The sequence below is a fragment of the Melozone crissalis genome, unplaced genomic scaffold, assembly GCF_028551555.1.
Source record: "Melozone crissalis strain CALT ecotype California unplaced genomic scaffold, PUWL_Pcris_2 ptg000045l_1, whole genome shotgun sequence".
NCBI classification, from domain to species: Eukaryota; Metazoa; Chordata; class Aves; order Passeriformes; family Passerellidae; genus Melozone; species Melozone crissalis.
Window position 1 is genome coordinate 9,324,107 of NW_026535823.1, and position 12,870 is coordinate 9,336,976.

Sequence of the window (12,870 nt, forward strand, 5' to 3'; positions counted from 1 at the left end):
TATTCAACCCCAAGGTGGTTGGTTTATTCAACCCCAACCTGTTCTGTGATCAGCTGAGTGGCATAGGATAAACCTCCCCACCCCACAGCCCACGTCAGCAAAGCAGAAATATGTGAAAGCAATTTCACAGTGAGTGGCAAATGTGTACAAGCTGAATGAGAAGTATTTAATGGTAAAATGAGTAACTTCCAGTCACTGTGAGCCTCCAGCATGTCAGCAAAATCCACATTCATTGCAACTCATCAGCTCCATACAAAACATATGAGGCCCAATAAGGGATGGCACCCTGCCCAAGGCCAGTCAGCTGGATTAATGTTATAAAAACACCAAAAAAAGAAGGAAGTACCTTAGAAAGTCACATCTGGGTATGATGTGAAATTATTGTTCAGGGACAGGAGAATTCAGATATCTGTTCCATACTGCCTTACATTGCTGTGCTGAGGATCTGCAGACTGGTGTGCTTGCCTGATTTAGGAAGTTTTTTCAATGCCTGGACAATATTTACTGAAGTGATGTGTATTTTAGTGCCTGCTTGTGTAGGTTTATTGTTCATCTTGGAATGAAACATACAATAGCAATTTGCAATATTCATGGGAAGAGTGGGACAATATGGCCCTGAAGACTGAGCCATAAATCACAGAATCACAGAAGGATGGAATGGGATGGGTTGGAAGGGACCTTAAAATCATCTCATCCCACCCCCTGCCATGGGCAGGGACACTTTCCACTGTCCCAGGTTGCTCCAAGCCCTGTCCAGCCTGGCCTTGGACACTGCCAGGGATCCAGGGGCAGCCACAGCTTCTCTGGGCATCTGTGCTACCACCTTTATCACAGAATCATCAAGGCTGGAAGAGTCCTATAAACTCATGGAGTTCAAACATCACCTCAGCACTGTCGCTGTCACCCCTAAACCAACGCACACACCACCCAGCGCCAGACCCCGCTGCCTCCTGGACACCTCCAGGAGAGGCATTTTGGTCCTGGTTTAACCGTGTTTTTACTGCGACACGGTCTTTAACGTGGCCTCTGGAGAAACTCCGGACAGAAACTGCAGCCGTGTCTCGGTGGGGATGTGGATTTTGCGGTGACAGCGGGGCAGAGCGGAGTGGGGGCACAACGAGCGGCCGGGGACGAGCGTGCCTGAGCCCAGAGGCACCGCGGGTCCCTGTTGGTCCCCCTTCGGTCCGTGCTGTGCCGGGCGGGGCGGGGCGGGGCGGGGCGCGGCCGGGCCGGGGGCGGCGCCTGCGGAGGAAGCGGCGGGAGCGGTCCGGGCTCGGCGGGACCGCGGTGCTGCCGCAGCTCCGCACCCAGCCATGGGCGCCTCTGCCTCCGCGCCGCTGGACGACAGCAAGTGCGCCTACATCCGAGGTACGGGCTGGGGCAGCAGGCCGGGTATCCCGGCTGGGGGACCGCCGGGAGCGCTCCGGGTGTCCCCGGGATCGGGAAAGCCTCTGGAAGCGTCCCGGTACCCCGGAGCTCGGGAAAGCCGCCGGGAGCGCCCCGGGTATCCCCGGGCCTTGAGTACCGCCGGGAGCGCTCCGGGTGTCCGGGGCATCAGGAAAGCCGCCGGGGGCGCCCCGGGTATCCCCGGGATCGGGAAAGCCTTCAGGAGCGCCCCGGGGTATCCTGGGCAGCGCCGGCAGCCGGTGGGACAGCGCGGGTTGAGCCGATTCTCAGCGTCCCATGGAATTTGGAGGAGTTTCTCAAGGGCGATGCTTTAGGAGTTTCCACTGCGGGAGTTAGTTGTAAGCAGAGGGTGAAACTTGAGAGAGTGTGGAGCAACGCGGCTGAGCCTGCCCGTGTGACGGAGCCCGGCTCTCCAGACCCGGCAGATTCTGGGCTTTGCCGGGGTGAACCCAACCAGCACCGTACGGGCTGATGCTTTGCCAAGCCCGCTGGAGGCAGTGGCAACGCTGCTGGGTGGGTACCGAGGTAAAAAAGGTGGGTACCTTACACAGTCTGACTGTGTAAGGGCAGTTCTTTATCCATTAAAATGTTAGAAGAGAGAGCAAACAAAAAAATAGGCTTTAAGTTATGTATATTGCTGTTAAACTATGAAGGAAAAGTGTAATTCTGGGGTTTGGGGTGGTTTTTTGTTACTTGAGTGGTTTGGTATGAACCCAGCTGACTCTTACCTGTGCTGCTTATCGCTCAGCCAGCAGGTAGAGTATTTGCAAAGCAAATTTTAAGGCTGAAGATTTACCAGTGGGGTAAAAGTTTGCATGAGAAAAGAAAGCCCAGTTCTAGCACTTGATGTGTGATGCATGCAGAGCCTGGGAGAGCCCTCTCTTGGAGATGAACCTCTGTGCTGAGGATTTGGGCTGGAGGGGAACGCCTGGGTGATGCCCACAGCCCAGCTTGTCCTTGGGTTTCTTTGCTTTGGGACATTTGTGTGGTGCAGAGGGAGTGCAAACATTCAGCTGCTGCTCTCTTAGGACTCCTTTGAAATCACAGTGGGTCTTTCAAGAGATTCCCATATTGGGAAGGATATTCAGTTAGTAAATGGCTTTTACCCAAAAGCAGTCAGCGGAGCTACTGGCCTCACACACTGAGATTTTTCAAACGAGCCCTCCTGTCAGTACTGTCAGTTCTTCCTGCCCCATTGAGGGTGGCTTCAAGTCCCATCAGAGCCATGAGGGTGCAGTCCCCTGGATTTCTGTTTTTCTGTACATTCATCCCCACGCTGCAGCCAAAATTGCATTTTCACAGTTCAGCATTCAATTTTTCTGCTGCTCACAGGGTGGGTACCTTGGTCATGCTGAGAGCTCTGCAGCACTCCAGACACAGTTCTTGTTTGCCCATCACAGCTTTGCACAGGCAAGAGCCAGAGGGAAGTCACTGTGGAAGAAGGAATTAAATCTGTGCTCATCCCCTGGCTCACATCTGCTCTTGGTGCTGCGAGAATCCCCCACTCAAAGCTCCTGGTTGGGAAAATAATTAATGAAGCACTTTATACAGAGGCTGCCTGTGAATCAGCACTTCCAAGGAGGAAAAAGAATTGTAAAGAGCATCTTAAGTGGAAACAGAGATGGAGCCAGCTCACCAAACCTACTGCTGATATTAGGCTGGAGTCTGTGAGAGTCAGGCTTTGCTGTCTGTCCTACACACCTGGGTGTGATTTATTTGCAGGGAGCTCTGTGATGAAGAAGAACCATGTGCAAGCACTGAGTCTGTAGCTTCAATAAGCAGTATGTTTTTCAGCTGGCTTCGTGAAGTTTGGGTGGGTTTTTCTAGTGGGATGGCAGCTTTTGGGGTGCTTTTCCTCCACAGGTGATGCAGGGGTGACCTCAGTAAAAAGGAAAGGGAGAGACTTGGTTTTTGTCAGCAGAATTGTCAGTCCATAGGTGCTGGAATGGGACAGCACTGGTGAGGGAGGGAGATGGGGAGACAGCAAGCCAGTAACACTCTCCAAACTTTGTGCATTTTGGGATGCTCCCTCATACTGGCCCAAATAGCAGTAGCCTCAAGACAGGAAATCTTGAGTATTACTTCAAGTGAGAGCTTGGTGTAGTTCATAGTTGTTTTCGTGATGGTGTAATTTAATTTCTTGTTGCCGTAATGATAATTTAATTTGTCTGGAATTAAATGGATTGTAAAGCCTTGTAGTTTACTCAGACATCATTTAAGCTAAAGCACAATGTAATGAATGGAAATGAGGGGCTGAGCATTAAAGGCAGTGCATGTCCTGTGCAGGGCAGGAGTTGGACTTGATGATTCTTGTGGGTCTGTTCCACAGTTCCATGTTACAGCTTCTGCATCAACACAGCTACAGTTCTACAGGTTTTCTGACTTCTGACAGTCTGCTCACGTTGATGTGGGATGAGAGGAGAACCAAATGAGGACAGGAATTACGTGAGATGTAAAATTGTGTTGGGAATATGCAAACCCAGTCAGCCAGGTGCCTGTGTACCCCCTCAGGAGCCTGCCCTCAGCACAGGCACCCCCAGGTAGGGCCTGGGAGCGGCTTTGCTTCCTGTGCTTTCCCTGGTGAATGGGGTGAGCCTTGTCAGACCAGCTGGAGAAACGAATCCCAGAGAAAACCAGGAAGGCATCCCACGCAGAGTCTCAGTTACTGAATGCAAAGCCTGGGATTTGCACCTAAAACTGCTTCCAGCTTCCATGCTCTTAGGGAAAATGGGGTAGGACTGAACCAGCCAACACACACAGCTGTGTGTGGTTGTACAAGGGACAATACTTAGGCAATATCATGACATGAAAGGTAGCAAATGTAATTAGTGACCTGGTAATGTGCATGCCCTGCCTCAAACAATGCCTAAGAAGAGAACAGACAATGCCAATGGGTGACTTTCCAGGCGGCCTTCACAGGGAAATTGAGGCTGTGTTTGAAGCTGCAAGGGCAGGGATCTTCCTTGTGAAGTTTGAATCAACTGCCTAAACACTTAGTTGGGGATGAAAATGCTTTGCAAAGCAATTTTTGCACTCAGAAAATCTCTGTATGTGTTTATATCTTGTGAAGTTACAGTTTGCAAGCCATTGCAACATCTTTTGTCTGTCAAGTAGAAATGAACAAAAATTGGTCGTTGTTGGGGGATGAACTCATGAATAAAATATCAGGAATTGATATTCCTTACTCCTACCTGAAGGAAATGAATGAAATACTGGAAAGATGAGTCAGCAGGGACTCCTGTGAGCAGTGGGGACAGTTTGTGTCCTCTAGGAGAAGGTGTGCGGAGATATTTAGGGGGAAGTGGGAGAAAGCCAGACCACATGCACTGCGGCATTACTAGTCTAGAAACCGTAGCAGTTTCAAAGGTGTTTTTCTGTGCTGTGCAGCACAGGTCTGTTTTTCTAACCAGAGCTATGGAAAAATACATTTTTCCACCTATTTAAATCCATAAGATATTTTACATACACACACATTGTAAGCAGTAAAATGATTTAAAGCCCTCCAAAATTAAAAGAAAATTTTATAGTAATTCCTCTAGGTCTTGGACTGAGGCCTTGAAAAAGATGACTTGTGGCAGAGATAATCCTGCTTTGTGGGATTTTGGTGGGACTACATGGGGATTATTCAGGATGTGAGTAAAACAGAGTTTAAAACATGGCAGTAATAGTTAGGGGACTGGGAATTGGTCATGTGAAAAGAGTTTATTAAAAAAATTCATGCTCTCAGTTTGCTGAGGCATGGGCTAACCTTGTGATGGGAGTTGTTTGTTGGGTGAATTGTCTAATGATGCTTGAGCAGTGCTACACCCAGGAGGGAGCGGCCCAGGGCGGTGCTGGGGAGTTCTGGGCTCGGGGTGCAGTCGTGAGATTCAGGAATCAGCTCACAGTGCCTGCTGAGGCAGCCCAGTGCTGTGTCCTGAGAGCTTCCACTGAGAGAGGGTGCCAGAGGGATCATCACTGCTGCGGGAAAGGTGTTGTTTAGTGTCCCTGCCAGCAGACAGGCAGCAATCAAGGATGAGGATCTTGCAGCTGGCACAGATGGAAATGCCCCCAAAGTGTTGGTGATTTTCCATTTCTGCAATCCCAGCAGCAGAAGTAGTAGGTGACCAAGCTCTGCTCTGCCACGAGTTGTGTGTCAGGACAATTTTTTTTAAATTTGAAGAAGTGGAAAGATTTCAAGCACCTAACACCAGTAATTTCAACAGGTGCATCTCCAAAACAGCTCAGCATATGAAAAAAAAATTGAATTTCTCTGTTTTTTCATAAAGATACTTAGTATGCTTGACCCTATCCTGGCTACCCATTTCTATTAAGAGACATCTCTCCAGAGGCTTTGTAGTCATTTGCTTTGGATTTGTTTGTTCAAATGCAGATTCTTCCTTTCCTTCTCTTCCATCTCTTTCCTCCCCCAGGCAGGTGGGACAGTGAATATTTGATTATTTGACTCTGTGGCACCCAGGATTCACCCTGTGGATTTCCTCATTGTTTCGGAAGCTTTTCCAGGCAGACCTTTGTTGTTCTTTTGAGGTGACAGTGAAAGCTATTACTGAATGTCTGTAAGAAACTTCTTTCTAGCCATTTGTTTTACTTAGGAATTTCAGTGTGGTGGTAATTTAGTCGGGATTTTGCACAATGATCACACACTGTAGGTGTGATCCTACCAGATGCAGCATACTTGAAAAAGCAGAGACTCCTGTTCTGTCCCACTTTAGAGGCTGAAGAGGAGCCTCAGCCTGTCTTGAAAGAGAAGATAGGAAATGGTTGTCAGCTTTCCAGGAAACCTGTTGAATAAATTCCAGTGGTGGTACAGAGATGAGTCCCACCAGCTCAGAGGGACAGAACCCTGACACAGCTCTGGAGTGAAAGCCTCAGCCAGGGTGCACAGAGCTGGCAGGAGGAGGGCTGCAGGATGGAGGAATGACTTGGAATTAACTGTGGAAAAGCTGGCCTTTTTTTGGACAGGCACTTGGGCTGGATGTTGGATTTTCTGCTTTAAACTGTCCCTTATCCTTCTGGTTTTAATTTGGTGTGTGACTGCAAGTACAGCAGGGCTCTGTACAAGTCTTGCTGCACTCCCTGCCTTTGCTTTCAGCCTGTTCCAAGCTGGGTTGTTCTGTGTTACAGAAATTCTCTATTCATTTTCTGTAGGTGAGCATGGCTGGGACATCATGCAGAGCAGGAGTGCCCCATCCCTGGAAGTGGCCAAGGCCAGGTTGGACAAGGCCTGGAGCACCTTCCTGGTCTAGTGGAAGGTGTCCCTGCTCCTGGCAGGGGTGGAATGAGATGGGCTTTAGGGTCATTCCAACCAAATTCTACAAGTGGGGTCTCTCTGGATTTAACAGCATCTTAGAGGCTGCTTTTCCTTTTCACCTGGTGAGGTTTATGTTAAAAACTGATTGGATTTGCCTGCAACTCCCAAAGTCTAAGGAAGAGGCAGAATAATATTTTTATTCAGAAGCTTGTATTAAATCCAGAATTCATGGTAGTACCATCTAATCCAATCCAAACAGGGATAAATACCCACGGAAGGAAGAAGTGAGGTAAAGCACACAGGAAATTCAGATTTCAATAAGCATGTAAGATTCTATTATATGCACCTTGCAAAGTTTCCAAGTTCTTGAAGACTGTAAAAAATGAGTGTTTTAAAGGAAAATCCTTCTGGCTTTCCTTATTTTCTGAGAAGTTTTAGTGCTCAGAGAGATTGTTGCTTTTGGAGCCAGTAGCAGATTTTCATCCCATAGTTTTAATAAATGTGCTGGGAAGGAGAGGAAGCTTCCCTTTGGGTTTTATGGCCTTTAATTCAAGGGGGCAAGTGCTTTTTCTTACTTTTGACTGAATGCAAGCAAAAGGCATCCAGGGATGTGATTGGTGGAAAAGGTTTTTGCCACCCACGTGGACAGAATTTACTGTCCTTGGTAACTTTCAGGTTCAGCTCTGGGAGACTAAGGAAGGATATAACAGAAGGTATATAATGGACAATTTGAGCATTTCCATTGCTCAAACTGTCCATTATTAACTTCTCTCAAAAGCTCCACGAGCAATTTGGAAGTTTCCAACCATGTTATCTTGCAACAGGCATGGTCAAAATTTCCCTAATCAAAGCAGGTGAAATGTTTGAGTTTCCTTCATTGGTCAGTAGAAGTATTGTCTGTGATCACACCCTATTTGCCTTCTGTATGTGGCTTGAGGTTTCCCTAATCCCAGAAATCCCAGTTGCCCATTTGTGTCCCAGAGCTGCATTAGGCTCTGTGCCTGTTCAGCAGGATCATCTCAAGGCCCTGCATCACAGCAACCCACATACAGGAAGTACCCTTGAAGATGATGTGCAGCATCACTGGGTCTGGAAGAGGAAAGGTGGCTTTTCTCTGGTCTTTTTTTTGGGTAGTGTGAGGGGAGGGAAACCACAGGGTTGTAGGGGAAGGCATGTGGTATTTTTCATGCTTTTCTTGTCACTGTAGAAGAAACTAGGTACAATGCTGAATTAGGCACAGGGGTCAGTGGAAAGAATATCTCAATAGAAAAAGTGAGAAACAGGCTCATCCTTGCCCCAAATCTGTAATTGAGAGACACACTGTAGGTGTGCTGTGCCTTTGTACTTGATGTTTTCCACAATCTTGAATACTGGAAGTTCTTAAATTAGTGCAGCTTGGCCACAAATTGTAAGACACACTTTGCATCTGATAGACATTTTATTGGTATGAAAGGGAGAAAAAGCAAGCTCTGAGATGATGAAAGCATCTTTGTTGGTGGTGCCTTTGGGCAGTGGCAGCTGCAGAGCCCGTGTCTAGGTGGGGAAGGGTGATATTCATAAGGAATGTGCTTTTAAAGTACAGCTTTCTCCTTTGCATGGAACAACCATGCTGTTCTCTTCACACGTGGAGAACAATTAAAAGTTGTTTCTAGTTTTTGATCATACTTGCCAGCGTTTGACTTGCTTTTGCAGTTAAAGGACAGTAATGAAACAAGGCCAGCTCTTACATCAAAGCAAGATTAAAGCTTGTGCAAATGGCTCAAACTTCTGTGAAGAAAGGGTTCTCCTGCCTGGGTCTCCTGAAAACTTTGTCCTGTGTCTTTCTAGTAGTCATATATATATATAAAAATAAGTTTGCTGCTGACTCTGCACTGAAGCTTATTTTGTTATGGATAACCTGAGATTTTAGTGACTTTGTTTCTCTGAATATTTAATTAAGTGTTATATCTTGAATTCACAAGCCTTTAATTTTCATGCTTTTGTGGTATTTGTTAATAGGTCTGACCAAGTAGTTGCTGTTACACTTTGGCTAGCACAGAAGCTTTAAGACAAAATATTTGGGTCATTGTAGTACTACCAAAGTTGTTATGTAGTTAGTGCATCTTTTTTATTGCATGTTTTTAAAGCTAGGGAGTTGTCTTAGCTGCAGTGCAGGAAGCAGAAAACAAAAGCAAGGCTGACTCTTGGGCTTTTCTGAGTACATGAGTAAGAGGTTAAAAGCAGTACGCTTTGCTAAAGTATGTGGATAGTTTTTGTATGGTTGAAATTCTTTTAGGAAACGAGTGAGAGCAGGAGTAGAGCAGTTATTTTCTAAGTAAATATTTAAAGCCAAAACTGGTGATTCGAGTGACCTTTTGGGTGCTGTTTGTGATGAGATTGGTTCTAAGCCTGTAGCTGTGCCATGTAGGAGTGGGCAGTGCCAGGGGTGACACCCAGGCTGCTGTGTGACCATCAGTGCTGTTGTGCACTCCTGGCTGGGAGCCCACCAGCCCAGGGTCTCCCAGGTGGTTTTTGGGGTGTGAGTGGGTGAGACACCCCTGTAACCATTGGGGAGAGATAGGTGCTGCTGCAGGTGCCTGGTCGTGCTCAGAGGGACCTGGGCTGTGCCTCCCTTGGGTGTAGGATGCCTCAAACCAAGCTGCTGCAGGGCTGTCCCAGCTGCAGCCACTCCACTCCTTGGTGGAAAAGAGCAGCAGGGTTTTGGCTTGCTGGCCATTTTCTGTACCGTGCCAGGAGCAAGCCATGATCTGTCCTCCAGAAGGAATTCTGCTTTGGAGCTTTTTCCACAGTGAATGTGTCAGCTGATCTCCAGGCTGGGCTTTTTATGCATCACTGCTGAAGGACATGTGAAGCATCCTCCTGTTAGTGGTTTCTGCAGAGAAAAGCCTCCCACAGCAGTGCCTGGCAGGCTGTGGCCTCTCCCCAGCACCTCAGCACCAGTGATGCCTTTTCAAACCACAGAGAGCTTGTAAGGAGATCTTTGATAATGCTGTAAGACAGTCTTGTTCATAGCTCCCCAAAATGCTGGTGTTTTTCCAAGTTCATTCCTTGTTCGTAGCTCCCCAAAATGCTGGTGTTTTACCAGGTTCATTCCTTGTTCATAGCTCCCCAAAATGCTGGTGTTTATCCAGGTTCATTCCATGGGAAGAGACCTTAAAGCTCATTCAGTTCCAACCCCTGCCATGGGCAGGGACACCTTCCACTATCCCAGGGTGCTCCAAGCCCTGCCCAACCTGGCCTTGGACACTGCCTGTCCAGGGGCAGCCACAGCTTCTCTGGGCACCCTGTGCCAGGGCCTCACCACTCTCACAAGGAAGAATTTCATGCCATCTCTCCCTGCCCTCTGGCAGTTTAAAATCACTCCTCCTTGTTCTGTCACTATCTACCCTGTCCTTCATTTTTTATGAGCTCCCCTGAAGTTCTGAAAGGCTTCAACAAGGTCTCCCTGAAGCCTTCTCTTCTCCAGGCAGAACAGTCCCAGCTCCCAGCCTGTCACTAAATGCTTTCACATCCAGCCTTAGATTTAGAAAGAAATACCTACAGCTTCTGTATGTAATAAATCCATCTGGGGTTTCCCCTGGAGGTTTATGTTCAGGGAGCTGCAGGTTTTGCAGGGCTCAGAGGCCACTCTGGCCATGCATGCCAGATCCCTGCTCCTTTCCTGGGATAGCCCATTCACTACTGATTTTTGGTTCGTTGTGCTTGGGACCTCAGCTAAAAACAATACCCTCACGTGCTGTATCTGGAAATTTTCTGCCTGCCAAGGATGTACATGCGTGTTGCTGCCTCAAACTTCCAGAAGATGCCAGTTCCATCCCACTCAGTATCCATCTCACTCAGCCCCTCTCATCTCCTGTCTCAGGAAGGCATTTCTAAAGCTCTACGTGGTATTTCCCTTCCTCTGCATGAAACCACAGTGGCTGTTTGTGCTGTGATTCTCTGCAGGGCGTTGTTGTGAAGTTGGAGACACCGCTCTTGGAGCAGGATTTGGGATGTTAAATACCTTGGGTGAACACTCTAAAGACCAGCTTGCTTTTACTGAGCGTGATTCAGAGGATCTTTATGTATTTTCACTTGATATTCCAATATTGCAGTGGTCACACAAGAGGAAAGGCAAGTTTTCATCATCCCCAGGCAAAGATTTAATGGTTGGGTCTGTGCAAAAGAAAGGACAAAAAGGCTTTTTTGTTTTTTAAGGTTATTCTGTAAAGTAATATCACTGTAATTTAGTCTGCCAGACACTTTCCAGTGTTTGCAGTTGCAGATGAGGCTTTGCCAGCCTTCAGCTGTCCAGACTGAAGTTTCCATGCTGAGGATCTGCCTGAAATAGCCATTTTGAGAAAACTGCAGCTAAAATGGATGAGGTGTTTTTTTTTTTTTTTCATTTGGGTTTTTTGGTTGATTGGTTGGTCTTGGTTTGTTTGTTTTGGGGGGGTTTTGGGGAGGTTTTGGGGTTGTTTTGTGAATTAAGCTAAAGAAACCATGCTTTCCTCTTCTTTTGAGCAGATCAGGCATGGTCTGCAGGCAAGGGAAGGGTTTGGGGGCCATAGAGGTAGAATGAGGGAAACTGGAGGTGAGTGGGAAAGGTTTCCAGCCACTGCCCATGTTTTCCTGCTGGACTAAACCCTGCTGTTTGCATCTTTGTCCTTGGTGCAGGCTAGGAAAAAGCTGCCACAGCAGCTCCCAGCAGCTGTTCACAGCCATGGGCAAAGCCAACACAGCTTTGTACCTCACAGGCTTAAGGGGGAGTGGAAAAGCTCCATGGATCTGAAGCCCTGAACTCATTGCTGATGCTTGAAGGAGACCAGGGTGCAAATGCTTATTTTTGGTGTAGTTTTTCTACTGCCTCATTCAGTAGGAAACCCCAGATTCATTGCTTGGTTTTTTTTTCTTTCCTTCTGGGATTTCCTGTGCACCTGCCAAGCTGCAAAGAGCTGTGCAGCCTTTGCTTAGCTGATCTTGGTCCTGTTTGATTTCATGCACGAGGAGTTATGGCTGTTAATTTGGGTCTGGGCAAACCTGGTGCCTAATTTTTTTGGGGAACTGACCATTTTGATGCTCTCCCCAAGTTTCCAGCCAGGTTCTTGCTGTGCTCAGGCACTCAGCACTTCTGTATATCAGGAAAAGAAGGTGGCAGGAGCCATGTGTGAGCTTCTCCTGTAAGTGCCATGTGGTTTTGTCCAGATTTACATTCTGCAGTAGAAACAGATCTGCTTCTCTGGAGTGGTGTTTACCTGCTTTTAGATATAAATCAAGTTCCTGCTATTTCCAGCTCACTGTGCCACAAACTTTCAGAGCTCTGCAATGAATGGGACAGGTACATATGAGGTAGAAGTTGGGTTTTTTTAGGTGTGATTGTAAAGGAAAGTAGCTTTAATTACTGCTGCTTGTGCTCCATCTGTCTGGACATGGCACTCAGTGCTCTGGGCTGGTGACATGGTGGGCACCAGGCACAGGTTGGATTTGATGGTCTGGGAGGGTTTCCAACCTGAATGATTCTAGTATTCTGTGTTTCCATCGTGTCCTACCAAACCCAAGGGAAGCAATGGGGAGGAAGGATGCCCAGAACAAAACTGAGGCTGTATTTGGTGTGACACACACCTGAGAGCTGAGACAAAAGAAGCTTCTGGGGGAGACTTAGGAGCCTGGGCTTGGTGTGTTCAAGGTGATCCCTTAGGAGCTGTGGCCACATAGTGGTGACATCAGAATCTGAGGCAGCACTGGGTTTGTACAAGGAGGAAGCTGAGTTCTGAGTGAATGAAGGAGGAAGGCCCCATCTGAACTGAGCACCAACTTCCCTTACAACTGGAAAAAACACAAAGCAGCTCATCACATCCCATACGAGAATGGGGGTGACTAAAGCTGGTACCACACTGGGAGACAGAGGAGTTACCAGAGTAAACAAATGTCCCACACCACCGAGTGTAAAATACTACGTGGTAATTTTGAGCAAGAGCTTGTGGTTTGTTAGTTACTCATCTCTTGCTACACGGCCTTTTCTTCGCGTGCCTTGAATGTGCAGGCAGCAGGAAGTGTGGTCAACTGAAAAGTTGCTCTTTCTGTAGCGCTTGGCATTGGCAGGTGTTACTTTTGTGACCATAAACCAAATTCGCGCTTCCCTTGGGGGTGCTCCTAAACCTGGATCTCCCAGGGTGCTGGGGCTGAGCACTGGAGGAAGCACTGGCTGGGTTTGATTGTTACCATCTGCAGAA

At 47.6% G+C, this 12,870-nt stretch overlaps 1 protein-coding gene across 1 annotated transcript in view; it reads left to right on the forward strand.

Annotated features, from left to right (window-relative positions):
* Nucleotides 1-1,295: 1,295 nt before the first annotated feature.
* Nucleotides 1,296-12,870, forward strand: part of NIBAN1 (niban apoptosis regulator 1) — a 54,315-nt gene continuing 42,740 nt past the window's right edge. The window contains exon 1 of the mRNA XM_054285752.1: nucleotides 1,296-1,368. Coding sequence (XP_054141727.1) covers nucleotides 1,314-1,368 — 55 coding nt within the window. The 5' untranslated portion in view covers nucleotides 1,296-1,313. The remainder of the gene's footprint in view (nucleotides 1,369-12,870) is intronic.